The 24,928-nt window shown below is 40.9% G+C and overlaps 2 protein-coding genes across 2 annotated transcripts in view; both read left to right on the top strand.

Moving 5' to 3' along the window:
• The first annotated feature begins 9,290 nt into the window (after positions 1-9,290).
• LOC124124097 (FMRFamide receptor-like) lies at positions 9,291-12,328 on the top strand. The gene is made up of 2 exons (XM_046487216.2): positions 9,291-9,458; positions 9,997-12,328. The coding sequence occupies exon 2, from the start codon at positions 10,293-10,295 to the stop codon at positions 11,232-11,234; it is 942 nt and encodes a 313-aa protein (XP_046343172.2). The 5' UTR covers positions 9,291-9,458; positions 9,997-10,292; the 3' UTR covers positions 11,235-12,328.
• Positions 12,329-16,581: 4,253 nt separating this feature from the next.
• The window catches only part of LOC124152838 (DNA repair protein RAD51 homolog 2-like), a 62,561-nt gene continuing 54,214 nt past the window's right edge, over positions 16,582-24,928 (top strand). The window contains exons 1-4 of the mRNA XM_046525885.2: positions 16,582-16,711; positions 17,551-17,664; positions 21,885-21,998; positions 24,482-24,609. Coding sequence (XP_046381841.2) covers positions 16,628-16,711; positions 17,551-17,664; positions 21,885-21,998; positions 24,482-24,609 — 440 coding nt within the window. The 5' untranslated portion in view covers positions 16,582-16,627. The remainder of the gene's footprint in view (positions 16,712-17,550; positions 17,665-21,884; positions 21,999-24,481; positions 24,610-24,928) is intronic.

The following is a 24,928-nucleotide window of genomic DNA, read 5'->3' as shown; positions in this document are numbered from 1 at the left end:
AGCATTAATACACTTACAGCTGACATGTTCCACAGAGTTTGAGACCTACAGGAACTCCCACCACACAACCTCTACTCAGATGTCAGCACCAGTGCATCACGTGGTGTTCTGCACACAAAGGAGGGGCTGACATTCCACCACCAAAAGGGTATAGGTGGACGTCTACTGAGGATGTCATAGAACCCATCCCAATGACCCAGAAACGAATGCCAGCACTGTGTCTAGAATTGCTCACATGTAAATGCACAACATGTAGATGCTCCTCATTCAGGTGTAGCTGCGCCGAGAACATCGTCGGATGTTCCTTTGGATGCAGTTGTGCTATGTCATGCCTAAACAGAAACAACTTACCTCTAGATGACTCGGTGACTAGAGATGACATTATTTCACATTTTATTTTTAATACTTCATAATACTACAAGTATTCTCATGTTTGCTTCTTCACTCAAATTAGATACTAGTGAAATGCTCAGACAAAAGTGCAGTATATCTACAATTTTGAGTGAAAATATATTCATTTTAATTTAAATCTAAATTTGGGTATGGGTTGAAGTCGCGAGAGAAATTAGATTTCAATATTTCCTTTTTTCATTGATAGGGATCAATTTACCACAGGAGTCAGTGAATAATGTACATCATTGAAAAGACAATGTGAAAAGCTTTCATATGATATATTACATGACCATGTTGAAGAACTATATAAGATCTTGATTTTGAAAACAGGTCAAAATGGTGGCCATCTTGAAATTCAAGATGGCCACCATAAATGCTCACAGAAAAACTTGAAACATCATTTTTCTTTATGAGTTTACTATTTTGGTGTTTTTAAGCATTGTTGCAATTATCCCATACGTCGACTACAGCAGCATCATCTACCACCATATCTCAATAAGCAATTTTCGTCAAAATTGGTCTTTGGGGGGTTGGGTAACATTGTATACAATATCTCAACCCCTATGTAATACATTTTCATTTTGTTTTTTGTATAGGATAGTACAATGGTTAAGGCAGATTTTAATACCCAGTTATAGTGGTTTTATTGTCACAATTCAATGGAATTAGTGTTTTACCTACTCACAAGATTTGGAAATAAAGTAAAAAAACATGATTTTTACCAATGTTTTCACTGAGATTTAGAATAACAGTTAAATGAAACAAAATGTTTGCCAAATTCAGATAACCGAACATATTACCTGTAATCAAAGACATAATTTGGATAGTTTAATGACTTAATAAAAATGTTACAGCCAATTTTGTCAAATTATACATTTTTCCTTCAATTTATGCAATTTTGACCCCCTGAAAATTCCTGCACACACTTGCAAGCTTACTACCCAATGGAAATTGTGTACAGATACCTCCTTTATGCAATAGAAAAGGTTAAAGGTATACAGAAAAATGTGGGAACGAAAATCTTGTTTTTCACCCCTGGCCAACTGACTATATCAGTTATGTGATGAATCGAGAATCTGGAGCTTGATTCCGACAACAAGCTGCACTGTATGGCCACATCTTCTGTATGATCAACAGCATCTGACTGACAAATAATTTCATCGCATCCTGGTGAACAAATTTCAACCTCACTTCCCAGATCAGGAACATCTTCCACATCTATAGCATAGTGTCTAGGTTTCCTTGGTTCATTCACTTTCTTAAAGGAGAACACTGTTGGTATTGCACCCCTCTTCCATCGTCTTTTCTTTCCTGAAAATAAAATATATAGAATTATTTCAAAATATCATCAATTAAGGTTTTATTGTAATAAGGAATTTAGTTATTGTTCACACAATAACAATAAACATGGTAAATCCATGAACAAATATTATCAATGAGGACACAAGCAAATTATTCAAAAAGAATGAGCAAAATTTTAAAAAAAGGTGTTTATTTTAGTTGGGACAAATTTATGGGAATGAAATCTAAGCTAGAACATCTATTATTATTAAGATAACTTCATTTAATAGTATAGAACTCTATAATAGTAATAGAACTATATTTGGTCTACTCCTAAATAGATCGAACATCAACTTCAACAGTTTTGCATATATAAGCCTACTCAAGACTGAGTATGGACTTGGTTTCCATAATTTCTTGGATGCCGGATCCTCTCTTCTAAACGCCAAACGCCATTTTATGCAAATATCCGGATTTTGAGGAAACCCGTGGCCGTCAGAACGACTGTCACATCGCGGTACGCAACAGCGCGAAGGCATTTTGTATGTAAACAATAGGATACGGAGCTAGCAACAAGGACGGAAATTCCGCAGCGCCCCCTGGACCGCTGTTTCGTACCGGTGTTTGCTTGAAACTCACACCAATCAAATTACAATAAACTGTGACAATGTCCTTCCTTGTTCTATGTTTAAGATTTCCTTGTGTTATCTTGTAGACTGCCTCTGTAAACTGCCTCTGCGTTGGATTTCGCAGCAAGCAAAACGGAAACGTATATGAGTCATTTTCAAAAGATGTCACTATTTCTGTCCGAACCCATTACAAAATTTAAAAAAATATATATTGACATTGCAATTTGTTCAGATTATCACCTGCACAGTAATGCATCTAGTAAAACGGTTATTTTCAATCATTGTGGCAAAGACAAACACTCAAGTATGATAATGTATAGATTTCATTACATCATCAAAATAATTTGAAATTCACTAATGCTGATTTCATGAAGGTTTACTGAATAGCAATGTGTGCTTGACTGGAATACAAAGCAACACCAAAGTGGAATTTCACAGTGGAACTGTAGAACTAAATTAACCATGGCAATGACAAATGGTGAGCTGTATCCTTGTACTATGTTATCAAATGGTAACTGCTCACCATCATGTGGCAGTGTACTTGCTTTTGGGACAATTGACAGAGCAGCAGGAATGACAGTGAGAGTAGTCTCTGAACTTGTTGCCAATGAAGCCAAAGATCTTGATGGAAATTTCCCGTCTCAAGGCATAAAGGAAGGATGTCAGTGTAAAGAGACATAACTTGCCACGTCATTATGCTCAGTATTCTGACATATATGTTCTAGGAACTTGTCTCACAGACAACATAGTCCAAAGCACATTTCGACTCAAAACCCTCAAAGTGAAGAGGGACAAGTCTTTTATGGGAATCTGGAAAATCACACTTTGGCCAATGTTTTGAACTGACCACTATACACAATCTACCCCAAATGTGGTTAGTGAAGGGGAGAAGGTGAAAGCTGAAGATGCTGTTAGAGATAGAGGGAAAGTGAAGAGTGAAGAAGCTAGTGATGGAGAGAAGGTGAAGGCTGAAGATGAGGGGGCTAGTGATGGAGAGAAGGTGAAGGCTGAAGATGAGGGGGCTAGTGATGGAAAGATGTGAAGGCTGAAGATGAGGCTAGTGATTGAGAGAAGGTGAAGGCTGAAGATGAGGGGGCTAGTGATGGAGAGAAGGTGAAGGCTGAAGATGAGGGGGCTAGTGAAGGAAAGATGGTGAAGGCTGAAGATGAGGAGGCTAGTGAAGGAGAGAAGGTGAAGGCTGAAGATGAGGAGGCTAGTGATGGAGAGAAGGTGAAGTCTGAAGATGAGGAGGCTAGTTAAGGAAAGAAGGTGAAGGCTGAAGATGAGGCTAGTGATGGAGAGAAGGTGAAGGCTGAAGATGAGGGGGCTAGTGATGGAGAGAAGGTGAAGTCTGAAGATGAGGCTATTGATGGAAAGAAGGTGAAGGCTGAAGATGAGGCTATTGATGGAAAGAAGGTGAAGGCTGAAGATGAGGCTAGTGATGGAGAGAAGGTGAAGTCTGAAGATGAGGCTAGTGATGGAAAGAAGGTGAAGTCTGAAGATGAGGCTAGTGATGGAGAGAAGGTGAAGTCTGAAGATGAGGCTAGTGATGGAGAGAAGGTGAAGTCTGAAGATGAGGCTAGTGATGGAGAGAAGGTGAAGTCTGAAGATGAGGCCAGTGATGGAGAGAAGGTGAAGTCTGAAGATGAGGCTAGTGATGGAGAGAAGGTGAAGTCTGAAGATGAGGCTAGTGATGGAGAGAAGGTGAAGTCTGAAGATGAGGCTAGTGATGGAGAGAAGGTGAAGGCTGAAGATGAGGCTAGTGATGGAGAGAAGGTGAAGTCTGAAGATGAGGCTAGTGATGGAGAGAAGGTGAAGGCTGAAGATGAGGAAACTATAGTGATGGAAAGAAGGTGAAGGCTGAAGATGGGGAGGCTAGTGCTGGAAAGAAGGTGAAGTCTGAAGATGAGGCTAGTGATGGAGAGAAGGTGAAGTCTGAAGATGAGGCTAGTGATGGAGAGAAGGTGAAGGCTGAAGATGAGGAAACTATAGTGATGGAAAGAAGGTGAAGGCTGAAGATGGGGAGGCTAGTGCTGGAAAGAAGGTGAAGTCTGAAGATGAGGCTAGTGATGGAGAGAAAGTGTAGGTTGAAGATGAGGCTAGTGATGGAGAGAAGGTGAAGTCTGAAGATGAGGCTAGTGATGGAGAGAAGGTGAAGTCTGAAGATGAGGCTAGTGATGGAGAGAAGGTGAAGTCTGAAGATGAGGCTAGTGATGGAGAGAAGGTGAAGGCTGAAGATGAGGAAACTATAGTGATGGAGAGAAGGTGAAGTCTGAAGATGAGGCTAGTGATGGAGAGAAGGTGAAGGCTGAAGATGAGGCTAGTGATGGAGAGAAGGTGAAGTCTGAAGATGAGGCTAGTGATGGAGAGAAGGTGAAGGCTGAAGATGAGGGGGCTAGTGATGGAGAGAAGGTGAAGTCTGAAGATGAGGCTAGTGATGGAGAGAAGGTGAAGGCTGAAGATGAGGGGGCTAGTGATGGAAAGATGTGAAGGCTGAAGATGAGGCTAGTGATTGAGAGAAGGTGAAGGCTGAAGATGAGGGGGCTAGTGATGGAGAGAAGGTGAAGGCTGAAGATGAAGGGGCTAGTGAAGGAAAGATGGTGAAGGCTGAAGATGAGGAGGCTAGTGAAGGAGAGAAGGTGAAGGCTGAAGATGAGGAGGCTAGTGATGGAGAGAAGGTGAAGTCTGAAGATGAGGAGGCTAGTTAAGGAAAGAAGGTGAAGGCTGAAGATGAGGCTAGTGATGGAGAGAAGGTGAAGGCTGAAGATGAGGGGGCTAGTGATGGAGAGAAGGTGAAGTCTGAAGATGAGGCTATTGATGGAAAGAAGGTGAAGGCTGAAGATGAGGCTATTGATGGAAAGAAGGTGAAGGCTGAAGATGAGGCTAGTGATGGAGAGAAGGTGAAGTCTGAAGATGAGGCTAGTGATGGAGAGAAGGTGAAGTCTGAAGATGAGGCTAGTGATGGAGAGAAGGTGAAGTCTGAAGATGAGGCTAGTGATGGAGAGAAGGTGAAGTCTGAAGATGAGGCTAGTGATGGAGAGAAGGTGAAGTCTGAAGATGAGGCTAGTGATGGAGAGAAGGTGAAGTCTGAAGATGAGGCTAGTGATGGAGAGAAGGTGAAGTCTGAAGATGAGGCTAGTGATGGAGAGAAGGTGAAGGCTGAAGATGGGGAGGCTAGTGCTGGAAAGAAGGTGAAGTCTGAAGATGAGGCTAGTGATGGAGAGAAGGTGAAGTCTGAAGATGAGGCTAGTGATGGAGAGAAGGTGAAGGCTGAAGATGAGGAAACTATAGTGATGGAAAGAAGGTGAAGGCTGAAGATGGGGAGGCTAGTGCTGGAAAGAAGGTGAAGTCTGAAGATGAGGCTAGTGATGGAGAGAAAGTGTAGGTTGAAGATGAGGCTAGTGATGGAGAGAAGGTGAAGTCTGAAGATGAGGCTAGTGATGGAGAGAAGGTGAAGTCTGAAGATGAGGCTAGTGATGGAGAGAAGGTGAAGTCTGAAGATGAGGCTAGTGATGGAGAGAAGGTGAAGGCTGAAGATGAGGCTAGTGATGGAAAGAAGGTGAAGGCTGAAGATGAGGCTAGTGATGGAAAGAAGGTGAAGTCTGAAGATGAGGCTAGTGATGGAGAGAAGGTGAAGGCTGAAGATGAGGAAACTATAGTGATGGAAAGAAGGTGAAGGCTGAAGATGGAGAGGCTAGTGCTGGAAAGAAGGTGAAGGCTGAAGATGAGGAGGCTAGTGATGGAGAGAAAGTGTATGTTGAAGATGAGGCTAGTGATAGAGAGAAGGTGAAGGCTGAAGATGAGGGGGCTAGTGATTGAGACAATCATCCCAAAGTTACAGAAGACTCCAGAATCATCTCATTGTGAGGTTGACAATAACATTTGGTCTACAGTTAAAAGCCACTATGAAGGCGTATAATGTCTTGGGAAGTCAGCTATAATCTTTCAACTTTCTTCCTAGATGGCTTGATGTTTCAAGTGTTGCATTCCAGGTTGTAGTTTAGATTCTTACTTGCAGTTGAAAGTTGTGTTCTAATTGTAGGTCATGTGTTTTCTGACATTTTCTGAATTGTTCATTCTACAAGTTGACCAAGTCTTTCTTGGTTTTCAGTATACCACGATTCGTTTACCAAATACTTTCAGTGTTTCACAATACAAGTAAAACTAATACTCAACCTCAAAAACTTTGGATTTGATTGTTGATCATAGAAACCATAAAAAGAAATGAAAATTATTCTCTAAATGTCTTTCATGTAACAAAATGTTGTCTTCACCATAACTGTCTTCTATCAATCTGGAGATTTCACAATGAGATGGAAATATAACTGTAACTACATCTGGTGGTACCCCTGTTTGGTAAACCTTTGTTTACTTATGATGGTGAACTAACTAGGCTGACCAAAACTTTGTTTCACATAGTCAGTACTGTAACGTCTGAAGGTCTTTCCTGTAACAGTTATAATGTAGGTCATAGGTAACATTCTTCATATTAATCATTTAAAAATATAAATATCACAAACATGTGCATTTTTATTCAAAGTAACACATTTTCTATAACAGTAAAAATGCGGAAACTGCTTTGTGATCTAAAATGTCATTGTATGGTAATTTGTTCTGTCATGTAACACACTTTTGTCCTTACTGTAACAGATTTTAGAATTTATCCTTTAAAAAGTTGGAATAAATTTATCAATATCACTGAAAAAGATATTGACTGGTATTACTTTTGCAAGCATTATTATATACATGAGAAACATTTAAGATAATCTTTACCACTCTTTTCATACTGATGATATGAATTTGCAATGTCTTTTCTGTAACAAATATAGTCAATCCTGTAACATGCATGTCTTTCCTATAACGCACTCATTTAAACTATATATATCTTAATATGTCTTTAGTTTCTGAAATGAGACATAAATTTATCACAGTTTATCTTTGTTTATCAAATAAAAAACCTCCAAAAAATCTTGAAAATTTAGAAATCATAATATTTATGTTGAAGGGGCAACAGTATTTCATAGAACTGACACTGAGTACATATTGGTCATTAAGAGACTAAATAAATGCCCTTCATCCTCACTTCAAGTTTAATATACAAAAATATGAAGAAATAAATGTTTCGTATGTGCTTTTTGCATTTTCATGAATTTCAAACCAAAATAATTCACACAAACATTGTTATGGGAAAGACAAGCCAAGTTTCAGTTGCCATGGTAACTGGTTATTCCTCTTTCTTAAAAGCATTATTAAGACTTCCATTTGATGTTACTGACAGCTTCAGATATTTGTTACTCCATTTAAACCAAAAAAAGATATTATATCAACCATTGGATTTTGTAATTTTGGAAACTCAAAAAGTGACATCTTTTGAAAATGACTCATATACAAGGACATGGAATAAATACTTTTAATCGGTATGGAAACATGTGAAAACGGATAGAATATATCACACACTTTGAGTTAACATCCTTGAAAATATTATAATAATTAATTCAAGATTGGTAACTGAGATACCATATGCAAAAGTAACAGAGAAACAAGATTAATATTATTGGACAGTTTTCTGTTAACGAACGTACAGAAGAGTGGTAAGATATCGTTTCGGCTACGGGTAGTTATATCATATCTGAGTGGTTGCTAACCCTCCTGTGGCTAGTTAACAAAATGCCAGCCGTCAATTAAAATGCAAAGCCACAGAAATAGAGTTTCAAAAGATCATTTTCAAATATTATTTACATGCATATTATGTGTGCATATGATATTTTTTACTTCCAGTAATATGAGCATGTCCATGATAACCAAAATGAATACATAACTTTCTAAAACGTAAACATATGAAAATTTACATTTAGCATGCCCATATTTCAGAACCTTGTAAAATTGGAAAAAAACTTTCAAGCCTATGACAATAAAATGAAATGCATTTGAAATACGCTACGAGCAGGTATATACTGGGGTTAGAACTTCAGTGGTCATGCTTGGAAATCTCTTCAAATCCGACCATCGTGCTTGTGCATACACTAACATAAGGGGGGATCATATGTGTCACATGTTTAGCTTCATATGAAATCCTCGTCCAAAGTTATTTCCTTTTGGGGCGATGGGGGTAGTCTAGTGGTTAAAGCGTTGGCTCGTCACGCCGAAGACCCGGGTTCGATTCCCCACATAGGTACAATGTGTGAAGCCGAATATTGCTAAAAGTGGCGTAAAACCATATCCGCTCACCCACTATTTCCTTTGGGCAATCTGGCCATTGCATGAATTTCCTACTGTATCTGTGTTTGTTTCAAACGTGTAAAATTCGCCACAAGTTGATCCTGTGCTTGTCCTCTTAAGAGTCTCTTTCTTTTATAGGAATATCAAGTTCCTTCCTTTGTCGCAAACTGAACGCAAATGTAAATGGGAATTATCTAGTGAGATGATGATTATTATTATATTATATTATATTATATTATATTATATTATATTATATTATATTATATTATATTATATTATATTATATTATATTATATTATATTATATTATATTATATTATATTATTGGGGGCACGGGTGGCCCAGTCGTCTGAGGCGCCGCGATTCGCTGTACAGAGTTGCGTTCCTTGGACACGCCAGAAACCTATGATTGTGGGTTCGAATCCTGGTTCGCCCCAATTATGTTTCCGGGTTTGTCAGCGCCATACCCGGGTTTCACCGCAGTGGTAAACATCTAAGACATGCATCACTTCGGGCTTTCTTCCCACATTAAGCTGACACGCAGTGATATAACTGTAATACTGTTAAAACGGCATTAAACCCAACTCACTCACTCACTCACACCTCTTTACTTTGTAGATACTCGATAGCTGAGAGCACATGTCCGCAGTTCGTAAGCAGCCAGGTCATGAGCTTTGTCACGTGAGTAACCCTTCACCAGGATATAAACTGACAATTCAGACACAGTCATCACGCCCATCGTTTCCTCGGGTCATGGAATGAACTAACATAAGACTGGTCGTATCAAGTGAACCCATACGCTTGGAGCAGTTGTAATATCATTGGAGAAATATAATTAAATTAATTTGGTACGAATAACCTCCCCTCTTACTGTTAAATAGGACACATTTGTCATCCTGTTCCATTTCAGAAGGCAACACCCAAGGACGACGTTCCTGTGAGTAACATATGCTCTTTCCTTGGTTCTTCATTTGTATTATCAGCACCTGTTTGTCATATCCTGATTTAGGACGAGTATCTACTCTATGGTTTGTCTTTATACTTGGATCGTGCTGCTTGTTATATTTTAGGTCTGAAGCTGCATGAATCAGCAAGACATAATAATTTATAGATGAATGTTATGAATGCGTTCTGAGTTTCGTGTGTCACTGGTCCTGATAGTGGTTGGTTGGTTGTTGTTTTGCGCCGCACTCAGCAATATTCCAGCTATATGACGGCGGTCTGTAAATAATCGTGTCTGTACCAGACCATCTAGTGACTGACATCATGAACATCGATCCACGCAATTGGGATCGATGACATGCATCAACCAAGTCAGCGAGCCTGACCACCCGATTCCGTTAGTCGCCTTTTACGGGTCGATCCTGACAGTGAAGTGCGGTAGTATGTCTGCTGGCGTATGTAGAGGTGTCTTCAGGACACACTATGTTCTTTCAGTTATATTTTTTCAACAGAGACGTTACGTGTATTTTCAGTGCGAACAAGCTATTGCTGTGTGTTGAGGGCGTTGAAGCTGGTCACGTGTCTCTGTATCTCAAGAGGACGTACGGAAAACTCGACGTATGGAGATGAAAGTTTAAATAATAACCTCCAGTATAGATGTGAACGTGGCTACAAGATTTCACTGTTGGCAGTTAATACCAGGAACTGAACTTTATCATCTATTGTTGACTGAACGTGATTTGTTCGTACGTGATTTGTTCGTAGCTGAAATAAGGAAGAGGATATCAACTTCATAAACAGTCACACCATTTACACCCTTGGAACTACCATGGCAAACATTTCAAGAACAGAAATTAGATATAACGACAGCAATGACTTAAATCCAAACAGTCAACAATCCGGACATGAAACTATAGCATGGATGTCGACAGTTATAGCCATATGTGGTGTGTTTGGGAACATTCTCGGAGCGGTTGTTCTTCATCGTATGCAAAAGACAAACAGTGGTGTGCGTCTCTTGAAGTATCTCTCACTCGTAGACGTGATCCTTCTTGTTCTTGTCTTCTTGTCGCTCACATCACAACTCTGTAATAGTCATGTTGCAAGGGCGGTATGTGCAATTTTCGACCCCTTTGCATATCTATTTGCAATGACTCTATATACATTTGAAATTTACCTCACAGTCCTCATAGCGATCCAACGATGCATAGCGATCGCTTTACCTTTCAAGTCTGGGTCTTTCTTGCGTGTCATCAACAAGGCGCTAGGGGCCATAGCCGTGTTCACAGTTGCATTCAATGTTCCACTGTGGCTTGCATTTTGGCCGAGGCCCTATTGGAATCCGGATTTGAACATGCAGTTGTTTAATCAAGATCAGCATGGAGGATTTCTTGGAAAGGATGGTTTCAAAGTGTATATTGGTCCTATTGTCTTGGTGTTTCGATGCGTAATTCCTTTGACAATATTGATAACGTGTAATATAATTTTGACCATCTCCAGACGAAGACAAAACAGTGGAAATGGCCAGACATGGAACAAAGGGTTCACGGCGTTGGTGATGGCTATTACAACCATGTCTGTGGTCACCCATGTTGTCAGTGCAGTAGATCTGCTCTTATGGGAAATAGACTCGGGTACAACAACTGCTGACTTCATACAGATTTCTGTACTTTTGATTACCATCAACTGTTCCACAAATTTCATATTCTATTGCTCATTTGGGAAGATTTTTCGACAGAATTTCAAATTGTTCTTCCGACCAAATAATTAAACACAGAATTTCCACATTTTGAAATAAGCGGTTTTAAATGTATGTTGTATAGAGAACAATGAAGAGGCAAATACAGACTTAGCCTCGTGCTGATAACACGCCTTTTGTGCTGTTTAGTTGATAAACAGCACGTTGTCATCAAAACTCGAAGTTGGCGTCATTCATGTTTCAGGAAGTCACTTATCAACTGTATTTCCTCCAGATGACTGACAGATTTGCTTCCTCTTTAACAGAAAATCAAGCTTAGGTTGTATCTCTATAATGTTTTGGCCAGTGGATAAAATAACCATAATATACAATAAAACCATGCATTTTTAAAAAATAATGTACGGTGAAAAACATGACATAGTGGTATGGTTAAATAGTTGTTCAAACCAAGAATCAATTATAATGTGTAAGGTAAAAATGCATCCTCAAAACGTTAGAAATTTATAACAAAGTCGACCTTTGGTGTAATATTGATGGTAATAGTTTTAACACGAGGGAGACAGAAAGTCCCCGATTTGGCGCAAACAAGTAGGGGTGAGTGAGTGAGTTGGGTTTAACGCTGCTTTTAACAGTATTCCAGTTATATCGCGGCGTGTCAGCTTAATGTGGGAGGTAACCCGAAGTGATGCAGGTCTCAGACGTGTACCACTTTGGTGAAACCCACGAGCACGGGTATGGTGCTGACAAACCTAGAAACATAATCGGGATTCGATTAGACGACTTGGCCACCCATGCCCCCCAAACAAGGAGGAAATCATTATGGCGATGACATTTGCAGTATATTTTCGGGATGGTGTCGTTGTTGTCACCATTTAAGACAGATCTTTAATTGGTTAGTAGAATCTGGTAGTTTTCCGATCACGACACAAATAGGAGCTCCTTGTGTGATATTGTTGTTAACCAATTAAAATCATCTATGAGGTCATGTGGCAAAGACGTGTCAGGCTGGAACACTTTGAAGTTATACCGTCGACATTAGAAGAGGAGAGCGTGGTTTTACAGTCGATGGAGTCGAACCCGATCGTTCTAAGTTTTCCCCTCTGAGGCGGGCCTGGCCGGTCTGATCCTGTTGTGTATTGATAGATGTTCTTAAGGTAGTAAAGTTATGTGAGTAAAAGCCTGGTGTTGCGTTACTTCTTGTATGTGAGTATGCCGGCACATGAATGTCTCTGGGATAATTAGGAGTAACGGAAGTCGAATGACTCCTCATTCCTTGACTAAGAGAAACTCCGATGTCCATGACGACACGGAACGACAATACGTTTAAGTAACTGTAGTAGGGCCCCCCCTTGACGCCCTAACGCAGTTACGACATGGTGGAGATGCCGGGTAAGGACAAGTAACAGTATTGGCGGAATATGTCAGTGCCAAGTACCTTTTCGTCGTCTATGCGCGGCCAGCATTGTCCAGACAGACCCAATTTCGCACCATGGGAGCATGGATAACGCCATCTTCCCGAGGCAAGAGAGTTAACTGACTAAGTCCAGTTTCCGCCCTTGCCGAACTAGGCTGGAATTCCCGGGCTTGGTCGTAGCGCCACCAGTGGCTATTACAAGTTATGTCCCTTCTATGCCTCTCCTGTGGACCAATCAGATTCCACCTCTCGCACTTGTGCTTCAAACAAAATTGCGGCGCCAAGTCAAAACGATCTGATCGATAATAAACATCTATATTGTGATGGAACAGTGGATCGAGTTGGCAGTGCTCATGCTTTGCAAATCCTGCATTCGACCGAAATCTGCATGACAGTTTACGAAACGGTTAACTGGAGTTTTATAGTCAGTTAACTCCCTTGCCTCGGGAAGAGTGAGTGAGTGAGTATTGTTTTACGCCGCTTTTAGCAATATTCCAGCAATATCACGGCGGGGGACACCAGAAATGGGCTTCACACATTGTACCCATGTCGGGAATCGAACCCGGGTCTTCGGCGTGACCACTAGGCTACCCGACCGCCCGCCTCGGGAAGATGGGATAGTGCGGGCCAGTCCACCTTCCAGCGTCTGACGATTTTTTTGTTGGATTTTTTAGAAGCAGAGTAAGAGCTGACATCATTTCATATTGTGCGCCATGCTGCTGTTTAGTCATCTTTTAATGCCCCACTAGTGTTTACTCAGGTATCTCAGTGCAGATACCAAAGGTGGACTTGACAGCCGTATTGTATCTATTGCAAAATTCGGGTTACTTACACAGGTTCGCTGCAGCGATAGCACGTCTTCCATGCTGCTTTGCAACCGTCCATAGAGCATTCATTAAAGGTCGTCACCTAGGTAACCGCTATACATTCCCGAAGTATATTGTTCAGCGTGTGGTGCATCTTGCGTGAAGGGGGCACGGGTGGCCCAGTCGTCTAAGGCGCCTCGATTCGCTGTGCCGAGTTGCGTTCCTTGGGCACGCCAGAAACCTATGATTGTGGGTTCGAATCCCGGTTCGCCCCGATTATGTTTCTGGGTTTGTCAGCACCATACCCGTGCTCGTGGGTTTCACCGAAGTGGAAAACATTAAGCTGACACGCCGTGATATAACTGGAATACTGTAAAGAGCGGCGTTAAATCCAACTCACTCACTCACTCTTACGTGAATGAGCGCGTTTCGATGTGGCTGCTCTTCCGCTTCAGGTAGACTGTCTTACCGCAACCAAGTTCCATTCCGTCAAAACATTTGATTTTTCAACTTCGTACACCACTATCAAACTTAAAGAAAAACTTCATTCCCTGATCCATGGGGCTTTTGTTACAAAACGTGCTGAACACAGATACAGTTACTATCTCTTTTCAGAGGTTCAAGACAATTTGTGAAAAATGAAAGCAAATACCATCTGAAGTTTACTGAGAAAATATGTGAAATGCTGGACTTCCTCATTGATAACATCTACATAAGATTTTGGGGTAAGACATTTAGGCAAGAGGTAGGCATCCCCATAGGCACCAATTGTGCTCCCCTTCTTGCGGATCTGTTTCTTTATGCATATGAATCGGAATTTCTGTTCGGATTGGAAGAGTGAAAACAAGGTAATTTGGCCAAGAAGTTTATCTTAAGCTTCAGGTACATCCATGATCTGATATTATTCAATCATGATCAAATAGCCAATTCCCTTCAATTGATTTACCCACCTGAGCTAGAAATAAAAGAGACCAATGAGACCGCCTCATCTGTTTCATGTTTAGACCTATGAATAAAGATTCAGAGTGACAAGGCGCAAGACTGTATCTGAAGAGAGATGACTTCAACTTTCCCTTAAAGTCGAGCAATATTCTTGCAGCTCCAGCCTTTGGTGTTTACATTTCACAACTTTAGAGGTACAGTTCGGGCATGCTCTTTCTATCAAAATTCAACGCCTCAGTAATGCTTTCAAAAAGTGTTCTAGTGGACAAGCGGGGGACATTTTGACGCACCAGTTAAAAAATTATGTCCGACTTGTTCCCTATTTTGACTTGCTTCTGTAGCGTACTTGTACTGAGCTGAGATAATTGAGACTGGGTATTCTGTTATCTATTTGTAAGTGAATCCGGAAAGGCAGTTGTGATCTGGAGGAAACATTGTGAAACGTGATATTCTTATGATGATGTCTGGTTATAAATCCAAAGAAGCGATCTCAACATGGTTGACACATCTTGAAAATTTGAAGAAGTTGGCACTGAAAAGGCAGCTACCATGTTCCCACCTACAGAAGATACTTTCAACCAACGGGTGGCCCAGTCGTCTAAGGCGCCGCTTTTTGCTGTGCAGAGTTGCGTCCCTTGGGCATGCCAGAAACCTATGATTGTGGGTTCGAATCCCTGTTCGCTCCGATTATGTTTTTAGGTTTGTCAGCATATTACCCTGCTCGTGGGTTTCACCGAAGTGGTAAACGTCTGAGACCTGCATCACTTCGGGCTTTCCTCCCACATTATGCTGAACTGCTGTGATATAATTAGAATACTGTTAAAAGCGGCGTTAAACCCAACTCACTCACTCACTGTATTGACGGCCATCTTGGAGGCCATTTTGCTCACCATTTTGGAAAATCCAGGTTCTGAAGCTCACATATGTAGATACTTAAACGATTCATGAGTTCAACCAGAGCAATTTGGTGTACAAGAATGTTAGTGTTGTGATTTTTTAAAATATGTAATTATATATTTGTTTGTTTTTTGTAACAGGATGGGGGTGGTGGGATCACATTTACTAAACTTTCATACATTATATTATACCTACATAAATTTAGCATTTTTTTATAAGCTCCTAAAGCATTCAGGCAGATTTTGAGATATCAAACGACATGCTTGTCAATATAGATGTTACATTATCTTCAGTTTCGTAATAATTCAAAATGAAAATGGAGTGATTTCTTCATGTTTTTCGACATTTAAACAATTTATTATATATTTGTTGTATTGTAGGTTTCCTAAGTCAGCACACTGATTTTTAAAAATAAAATGAGCATTCCAATATGGAAATTGACTTGTTTAGGGCCATTTATTTGATTTACTTGATATTGAGACATAAATGTGCAGCTTACCACCAAAAAACACGTCTGTCACCAAACGAAATCACAACAACCAGCGTTTTTTCATGCATAAATGACATCTTGTGAAGAAAATGTGGTTGTGCTTTGTTCTACTGTGGGGAGGGGTTACTCCTTGAATAAGCCCCCTTTTAAGGTTTGGCCGCTACTCCAAAACGGGCATCCTTGACGGGCGACATGTTCATGTACTATGTGTCTGTGTGGTATAGCGAGCGAGTTGGGTTTTACGCCGCTTTTAACATTATTCCAGTTATATCACTGCGTGTCAGCTTAATGTGGGAGGAAAGCCCGAAGTGATGCAGGTCTCAGACGTTTACCACTTTGGTGAAACCCACGAGCACGGGTATGGTGCTGAAAACCTAGAAACATAATCGGGGCGAACTGGGATTCGAACTCACAATCATAGGTTTTTGGCGTGCCCAAGGGACGGAACTCTGCACAGCGAATCGCGGCGCCAGCCGTGCCCCTCTGTGTGGTATAACTGCATGCCAAAAGATAGATTATTGTTTATTTTCCTTTCTCTTTATTGCAACATATAGCTGCTGTCGTTTCCACCAACGAAATCTGGTGAGGTTTCGGCTGGTACAGCCATGATACGATAGTGTTTCAGGCTGATGTACACGATGTTGTTTGGTTGTTGTTTTTATATCGAGGGCTGAATTATACACATTAAATTGTTTTCTATCAATGGGCTTTCGTCTAAATTTAATTAACATTTTGTTTATTTTCTGAAATATAATGTTAATGTGAAAATGAGAAAAAAACATTCATATGATTTAATGCTGGTTCGAACATTGTTCATCGATTCTGAACTTTAAAAAAGTCAAATGTCGTGATAAACAAATGTTAGAGTTATGTCCCTTGGAGGGTTCCCGCTTGATTCGAAGATGCAGTGCTACCGATGTCTTCTAAAAGACTGAAGCGGCTTAATGTACCGAGGGAAGCGCTTGAAAGACTCACACAGCATAATATTGGATCATGTCGTGTAAGTACAACATCTGTCAGCTGATGACAAGCCCAATGACACGTGAATTAAACCAGTGGTGAAACTGCCCTGGCGATTGACATGAATGAAGGATTTTATGGTGCTTTAAAAAATGTTAATCGTTAGTAACCACTTTCTTCGTGATCAGTTTCTTTGTGAAGCCATAGTTTGTTATTTTATGGATTCATTTTTTGCCTGCCTCCAGCTTTAAGACAGTATGAGTAATGGTGAAATGACTCAATTCTGGAGCAGACGTCCGTCCTTCAAGACTCGTCACACTGTCTCAAAGCGGTCGTGTCGACCTCTCTATTACCACTAGAGAATAGGGCTGGGACGGGTACCCGGGTCGGGTGCGTACTGAGTAGGACCCGGGTACCCACAGGACTACCCGGATTCGTGGTTAGTCACGTGATATAGGCCTATTGTTTAATAACAAAAATTATCAAGAACTCTATGGTTACACTACAAGTCACTAATGTTCGCATTTCTTCTCATTTTTCATATGGTTGAATAAAGATATAACTTTATTCAGCTTCAGTGTATGAATGACCATATTGTTTGATACATGTATCTAAATACGTTTTGCCAGGGCTGTGCTAAAAATGTTCCCAATCGGACATTTTGAGACATCACCTGAGACCTACAGCGGATACCCGGGTAGGGTCGGGTAATAGGGTGGTGGGTACCCGGGTAGTAAATTTGGACTCGATCCAGCCCTACTAGAGAACATTTTCAAAATAAGATGCTGTTCAGGGTTGTAGGCCTATAGTTTTCCGTGTTGTACAGTGTTTCGTGTTGTACAGTGTTCAGGGTTGTACAAGGATTTTGAAATTTTTCAGGGCGTCTTATCACGGTCGACACTGGAGTTGTTGAAGCTGACGGGGTGTGGCTACCTCACAGTCACAGACATCATCGACCAGTGCTGCCACTCTTGCATTCCTCCAGCTGTCACAGTAAGTCAAACACAGGGCTCTAAAAAGGGTTCCCCCATCTTCCCAAGGTAAGGGAGTTAACTGACTGTAAAAGTCCAGTTTCCACCCTTGCTGAACAAGGCTAGGTCGTAGAGCTACCAGTGGCTATTACGAGTTATGTCCCTTATATGTCCCTCCTATTGACCAATCAGATTCCGTCTCCCATATCACTTACATTTGCCTCAAACAAAATGGCGGCACACGGTCAAGACGATCTTATCGATAATCAAACTCTATGTTGTGATAAATCACGAAGTGCATCAAATCACTTGAGCACCTTTATTAAAAATATGAAAAGATTTGGAAAATATGTCTTGACGTCGTACACAAGCTTTTGGCAAAAAAATCCTAAATTGACCGAAATCTGCACAGCAGTTTACGAACCGGGTGTCGAATTGGTTTCACGAATTTGATTGTACTATGCATAGACTTGTTAGTCCAGCCAAAATATAACTCCATAATTCCAGCCTGATTCAGCAAGGGTGGAAACTGGACTTTAATAGTCAGTTAACTAGCTCCCTTGCCTCAGGAAGATAGGGTTCCTCAAACAAGGGGCTTCTCAAACATAGGGTTTCTCAAATGGGGGCTCTTCAAACATATGGGCCTCCTTAAATTCATTTTTAAGTTTTATTTCTGAAATGTCCAGAAATTAAAGTTTATTGAACCACTAACAGTAAACTATGTTTATAACGAACAGCTTATAACAAACTGACGGATAACAAACTTTTCCTTTGGTCCCGGACATTTACCATATATTTTATCATATAAGTTTGGTGGATATAATGAACATGCTCATAACAATATAACGGATATAGCGAGCTCTCCTTGTGTTCCCGTGTGTACTTGTCAACGATAATGTTTAACTGTATAACGAACTGTTAATCCCTGAGCTAAGCTCCTCACGTGTCACCAATCTACCTATCAATACATCCGCGGCCAGGCGCGGCTGTTCAAAGAATCAATAAACAACTGGAGGCAATTGATTTACTCTTAAACACTGACACCTTGTCCTCAAATTACACCCTCAATTAACAATAGTAACAGTGATTGAAGTGGATATATTGTATATATGTACAGTGCACACTTTTGTTATTTATTGAGTAACATTATGTCATATGACTTGATAACAAATGTCGAAATGCAGCGGGTTACCCATAACAAAGTTTATATTTGAAGCAGTTAGATAAATCCAATTAAAAAAAATCAGGTAAACATATGTAGCCGATGCCCCCATTATTTTTAAGGAACGGAGAGTTATTTGGACATTCCCAACTACAATATTACCGCCATTTTGAAAATACACCTTGGGTTACCTCCCTTGCCTTGTGATTACAAGGTGCGTGGTGATTTGAGTGTCATAATAACATACCTTGTAATTTGAAGGCATCACTGAAATCTCAAGGCAAAGGTGCCAATGAAAAATTGTGTCCCTTTAAGGAAGAGCTACCATTCTTTTCGCACATGCCAAATAAACCTCTAAACGCCCAGAAATCTGAGACCAGCATCGAAATTTGCGTACACCTTGAAATCTGGTGTTGTGTCCGAACCTTGTAAGCAATGGTTGTATTAAATTTGCATAATTTTATTGTTGCATGGATTGTTTACATTGACTAGTCACGTGACAGCCCATCATGTCATTCTTTATTTAAGCAAAATGCTTATTTGGTGTATTTTTTATGTTTTCAAACTAGAGGCAATTTTGCACCTCATTACCAGATATTTCTCCGTTCTCATGAAAACGAAGTATCAAATTCACATGTGCTCTGAAACAGTCAGTAGGAAAACTGTATTCGACGTATTAAGTGCCTTGGGCGGTCTCAAAATTAGAAATAGGGGGCTCTTATTAGAATATAATTCTGGTGAGAGAAAAAACAGTTGAAAGATTGTAAATTTTGTAATTTATGCTGACAGCCTGAAATGAAACAAAGAATAGTCAGCGCTTATTATACATGACAGATATATTTTCCAGAATTTAATTGCCCATAATTAAGGGTGCATATGACACACGATTGCGTATCATACACAAATAAATAAGTCTTGTGTACATTGATCAATCGGAAGGGGTGCTAATTGGGATTGTTCACTAGCCAATATATTGGCAAGTATCTCCGTGGGCACTTATTACGTCGAATACGGTAATGCAAATTGAGATGAATTTAGCGCCTTGTGTGAAGTATGTCAGTTTGCATATTTTGCATAGATTTGACAGAATGAAAGACATTGCTGGAATAATTGTTATGGAAAGGTGTAAAATTTACTCAATGTGTTGTAGTTGTATCATGGTTTCTGTAGGACTACTAGTGATACTGGCTGCTTGAAAAAATTGTATATCAAACCCATCAAATAGAGAGAAACTGTATATGCTGTAAAGAGAGATCTTATTTAAATCAGATCTGTTGCTCAAATATGATACCTCACCTTGTAAAGATCTGAGGACATCTATGTTGTTGGGGAGAAATGATCCATTGTTGCACCGGTGCATCGTGAGTTTTCATGCAACGATACGACACTTTTTTTTCTGTATCAATACATGTCAAGATGATACAGTTGCTAAAATAATTTACTGACTCCTCGTTTAAAGACCTCCCAGAGTTTTTGTCCGTCTGATATTGCTAAATGTGTTGTAATTAGGGTTTCAAGTTCACTGCAGAAAATAGCCGCGACAAACGTGTTGACAGCTAGCTTTTCCTTTTGAACATGCTCTGAAATATTTATCTAGAAGTTTCAACACGATTTAATTTGAATATGCTATACGTACCGTATCGAGACCTATGTATGTACCGTATCGAGACCTATGTATTGTTACATGTATCATATTGTTACCTTGATGTATCATTTCACCCCTACTAGGGCTGGGACGGGTAACTCGGGTACCTGTGGTTAGTCACGTTATATATTGTTTAATGACAAAAAATTATCTAGACATCTATGGTTACACTACAAGTCACTAATGTTCGCATTTCTTTCTGACTATGCACCCATTCCTTCTGACTTTTCATATGGTTGAAAACTTAAATTGAATTAAACTTAATTCAACATCAGTGTATGAATGACCAGGTTGTTTAATACATGTATCTAAATACGTTTTGCCAGGGCTATGCTAAAAATGTTCCCAATTGGACATTTTAAGACATATCCTTAGACCTACAGTGGGTAGCCAGGTAGGGTCGGGTAATAAGGGGATGGGTACCCCGGGTAGTAAATTTGGACTCGTTCCAGTCTTAACCCCTGCTCCCTAGGAGGTAGCAACCGGTGAAGCATTAGCAAACTTTGACCAACCAGTCTAAATGAAGGATGGATGGGTTCTTGAGACAATCAGATGTCAGCTTTCTGAGACGATTCGGCAAAGTTTTGTTACCCTCTCAGTTAAAATATTTTGGATTCTTCTAGTGAAAACCCACACAGAACACAAATATTCTTGCTGAGACGGGGCAGTCAGGTAGCCTAGTGGTTGAAGCGTTCGCTCGTCCCGCCGAAGACCTGGGTTCTATTCCCAACATGGGTACAATGTGTGAAGCCCATTTGTGGTGTCCCCCACTTGATATTGCTGGAACATTGCTAAAAGTGGCATAAAACCTCACTCACTCTTGCTGAGACATCTGCTTAACAATGAATGTCATCATAGAACCTTTTCGAGATACAGAAATCAGATATGTTGGTCTGTGTCCAGAGGTGGGTGTCAGGACCCCCCCCCCCCCCCCTTTGAAAACCAAATGTGGGTCGGTCGGGTAGCCTAGTGGTTAAAGCGTTGGCTCGTCACGCCGAAGACCCGGGTTGGATTCCCGACATGGGTACAATGTGTGAAGCCCATTTCTGGTGTCCCCCGCCGTGATATTGTTGGAATATTGCTAAAAGCGGCGTAAAACCATACTCACTCACTCACTCACTCATTCACTGAAAACCAAATGTAGTCAATTGTTTCCCCGAGAGAGGATTTTCATATTTTTGTAATTGTGAACCCCTCTTATTCAAAAATGCTGGATCCACCCTTAGTCAGAAGGCTTTGCTCTGTTATACTGAGAATTAGGAAGCCTTGATGCTGTTTAGAGAGTTCGCCTGATGCAACCTCCTGTGGAGGTGCCCACAGATCCAAATGCAGAGAGGTATAGATCAGAGGAAAAGGTAGTGGTGTTCAGATTAATTAGTCCGTTATTGATCTGAATGTCCAAACGACCTGATTTAATTTTGATGATGTCCAACAGGCCCTGCAACTATGGCGTGGCCGCAGTGAGAGCAGGTCTGCCTTCCTTCCCACAACTCTACCTGACCTGGACATGGTTCTCCATGGAGGGCTGCCTGTTGGGACGATCACAGAGGTGAGATGTGGTCAAGGGGAGATAACTCTTCTGGTTTTTTGTTTGTTTGTTTAATGCCGCACTCAGCAGTATCCAGCTATATGAAGGCGGTCTGTAATTAATCGAGTCTGGACCAGACAATCCAGTGATGGACATCATGAGCATCGATCTACGCAAGTGGGATAAGATGACATGCATCAACCAAGTCGGCGAGTTTGACCACCCGATCCCGTTAGTCGCCTCTCACGACAAGCATAGTCGCTTTTTACGGCAGGCATGGGTTGCTGAAGACTAATTTTACCCCGGATCTTCACGGGTTTGGTAAGGATAAGATTCATGGATGAACAGATTAACAGACATTTAATACAGATATGTCATGAGCATGTCATATTGCCTTTTGAACTTTATTATTCACCGCCACGATGTGGGAGGGGGACACAGGAATGGGTGCTTTCTGTCCATCCGTCACATTTCATTTACCAGAGTAGAACTTTAAAACCATGAGAGATATCTTAACTGTTCCGGATGGTTCATTGTTTTCCCGATGGTACACTGTTCCCCATGGTACATTGTTCCCGATGGTTCACTGTTTCCGATGTTACACTGTTTCTGATGGTTCACTGTTCCCAATGGTACACTGTTCCCGATGGTTCACTGTTCCCGATGGTGCACTGTTCTCAATGGTACACTGTTCCCAATGGTACACTGTTCCCAATGGTTCACTGTTCCCAATGGTACACTGTTCCCAATGGTTCACTGTTCCCAATGGTACACTGTTCCCGATGGTTCACTGCTCCCGATGGTGCACTGTTCCCAATGGTTCACTGTTCCCGATGGTGCACTGTTCCCAATGGTACACTGTTCCCGATGGTTCACTGTTCCCAATGGTTCACTGTTCCCAATGGTTCACTGTTCCCGATGGTGCACTGTTCTCAATGGTACACTGTTCCCTGTGGTACACTGTTCCCAATGGTACACTGTTCCCGATGGTACACTGTTCTCAATGGTACAATGTACACTGTTCCCGATGGTACACTTTTCCCGATGGTTCATGCTATTGGCTGGATTATGCTTTTGCTGTGGCTTCAGTGGTGTTTTAAATACTGTTACTTTGCTTGATAATTAAATCACTGTTGGCCTGTTTCTCTAAGTCTCTGGATTTTACTGCTTCCAAAGTAGGGGAGGCTCATCACAAAGGGTGCAGATTGTTGAAGGAGATGTTCTGTATTGTCTGTTGCACTAGCTGTGCGGGGTAGTGGTTGTACTGTGTGACAACATGTTTGAGATGATTTAGTTCAGTGGTAAGATGTTTCTTGGCTCAACGGATGTTGTGAGCTCGTCTTGCTAGGGTTGAGATAGATAATTCCTTTCTTGACTTGAGGTGGATGGTTTGAGGCACAGTGAATATAATGATCTGAGTGGGCTGGCGTGCAGTATACAGTGGTCTGGAGCTTGTTTTTGTCTTTCTGTCCAAGTACATCAAGGAAGGGTGGTTGAGGATCAGATTCTTCTTCCATGGTGAACTGTATACATGGGGTTTTGGGAGTTGACATGGTCCAGTCTGGCTCTGGGGTCATTGTAGGATGACTAAGGTATCATCTACTTTGTGGAAGTAGAGGGGGATATGGGGGATGTTACCACTTCTTTTCATTTAGGTCGGTCATTTCGCTGTCTGGGACACAATTGTGTGTATTTTGCACTGTTGGTAATTGAAATTCATTGTCCAGATCTGGAAACCGGATTTCTAGATGAAAGAGGCATTTAATTTCGTGTAAATAACTTCCGGTATGTGAGGTTGGCTTCAGGCTGTGGCAAGATCCAGTTCTAAAATCCTGTTGAACGTACTGTCCGCTATGTCTACTGAGTGAATTATTATTCCAGATTGCGGGACCTTCAGGCTGTGGGAAGTTGAGTTCAGTATCAATCTCATTAAAATCAGATCTTAGTTCTCGCTATCGCTAAACAAAGATCTGAGGACATCCCATTAAGGGTCACGTCAGAACGACCTTTCATCCAACCAATCAGAGCGCCGCTTACCAGATCATGAAAGTGACTGTCGGAATGTGTTTTCTAATCATGCAACCACGAAATATTTAACACGGGGTTTTCTGAACGACAGTTACGGGTTTTATGATTATATCCATACAATCTAGGCCATCGATAAGCCATTCCAGAATGTTCTTCTTATCAGTTTAATTTTTTTTAAATCGAGAATACGTCAAAATATGTTTCGAAGCGTAGTCGCCAGTTTGAAACTAGTGTCGTAAAGCTCGAGAAAGGTGCCTTCTGATTGGCTAATGTCGATTTCTTGTCAGTCATTTCATTGGTCGGTCAAAATTCGCAAAAGGTCGTTCTGACGTGACCCGTAATGGGATGTCCTCAGATCTTTGTTTAGCGGTAGCGAGAACTAAGATCTGATTTTAATGAGATTGAGTTCAGTATCATCAATGATCATGTTGAGCATCCTATCGGCTACATCTAATGAGTGACTCTTACTGTTGCAGATAGCGGGACCTTCAGGCTGTGGGAAGACCCAGTTCAGCATCATGTTGAGCGTCCTGTCGGCCATGTCGGAAGGTTCCCATTCAGCAGTGATCTACATCGATACTGAAGGGGCTTTTAGTGCAGAGAGGTTTGTTTCTCGCATCAAATGTTAGTCAACGTAGATTCACAAGGCTAACTAAGACCATGAACGATTCCAGTCTCAAACAGCCTTTTAATATATATATATTGCTCTGAATAGGCCTGTAGTTTCTGCTTACTGTTCAAGCAGTGTCACATTGCTGTGATATGTTATGTTGATAGATACATCAGCGTCTTTCCTCAAACGGCATAGAGATTGAAGATGCAGATGCCAGATTGATGAGAGAGCTGTGAAAATATTTGGGAATGTATCGGAAATATAGGATCAGGGAATGGAATTTTTCAGAAATGGAGGTGATATGAGTGCA

Source organism: Haliotis rufescens, unplaced genomic scaffold (assembly GCF_023055435.1).
Source record: "Haliotis rufescens isolate VD_foot unplaced genomic scaffold, xgHalRufe1.0.p SCAF_3, whole genome shotgun sequence".
Lineage (NCBI taxonomy): Eukaryota > Metazoa > Mollusca > Gastropoda > Lepetellida > Haliotidae > Haliotis > Haliotis rufescens.
The sequence above is the reverse complement of the archived record's forward strand: the minus strand, read 5'-3'. Positions and strand labels throughout refer to the sequence as shown.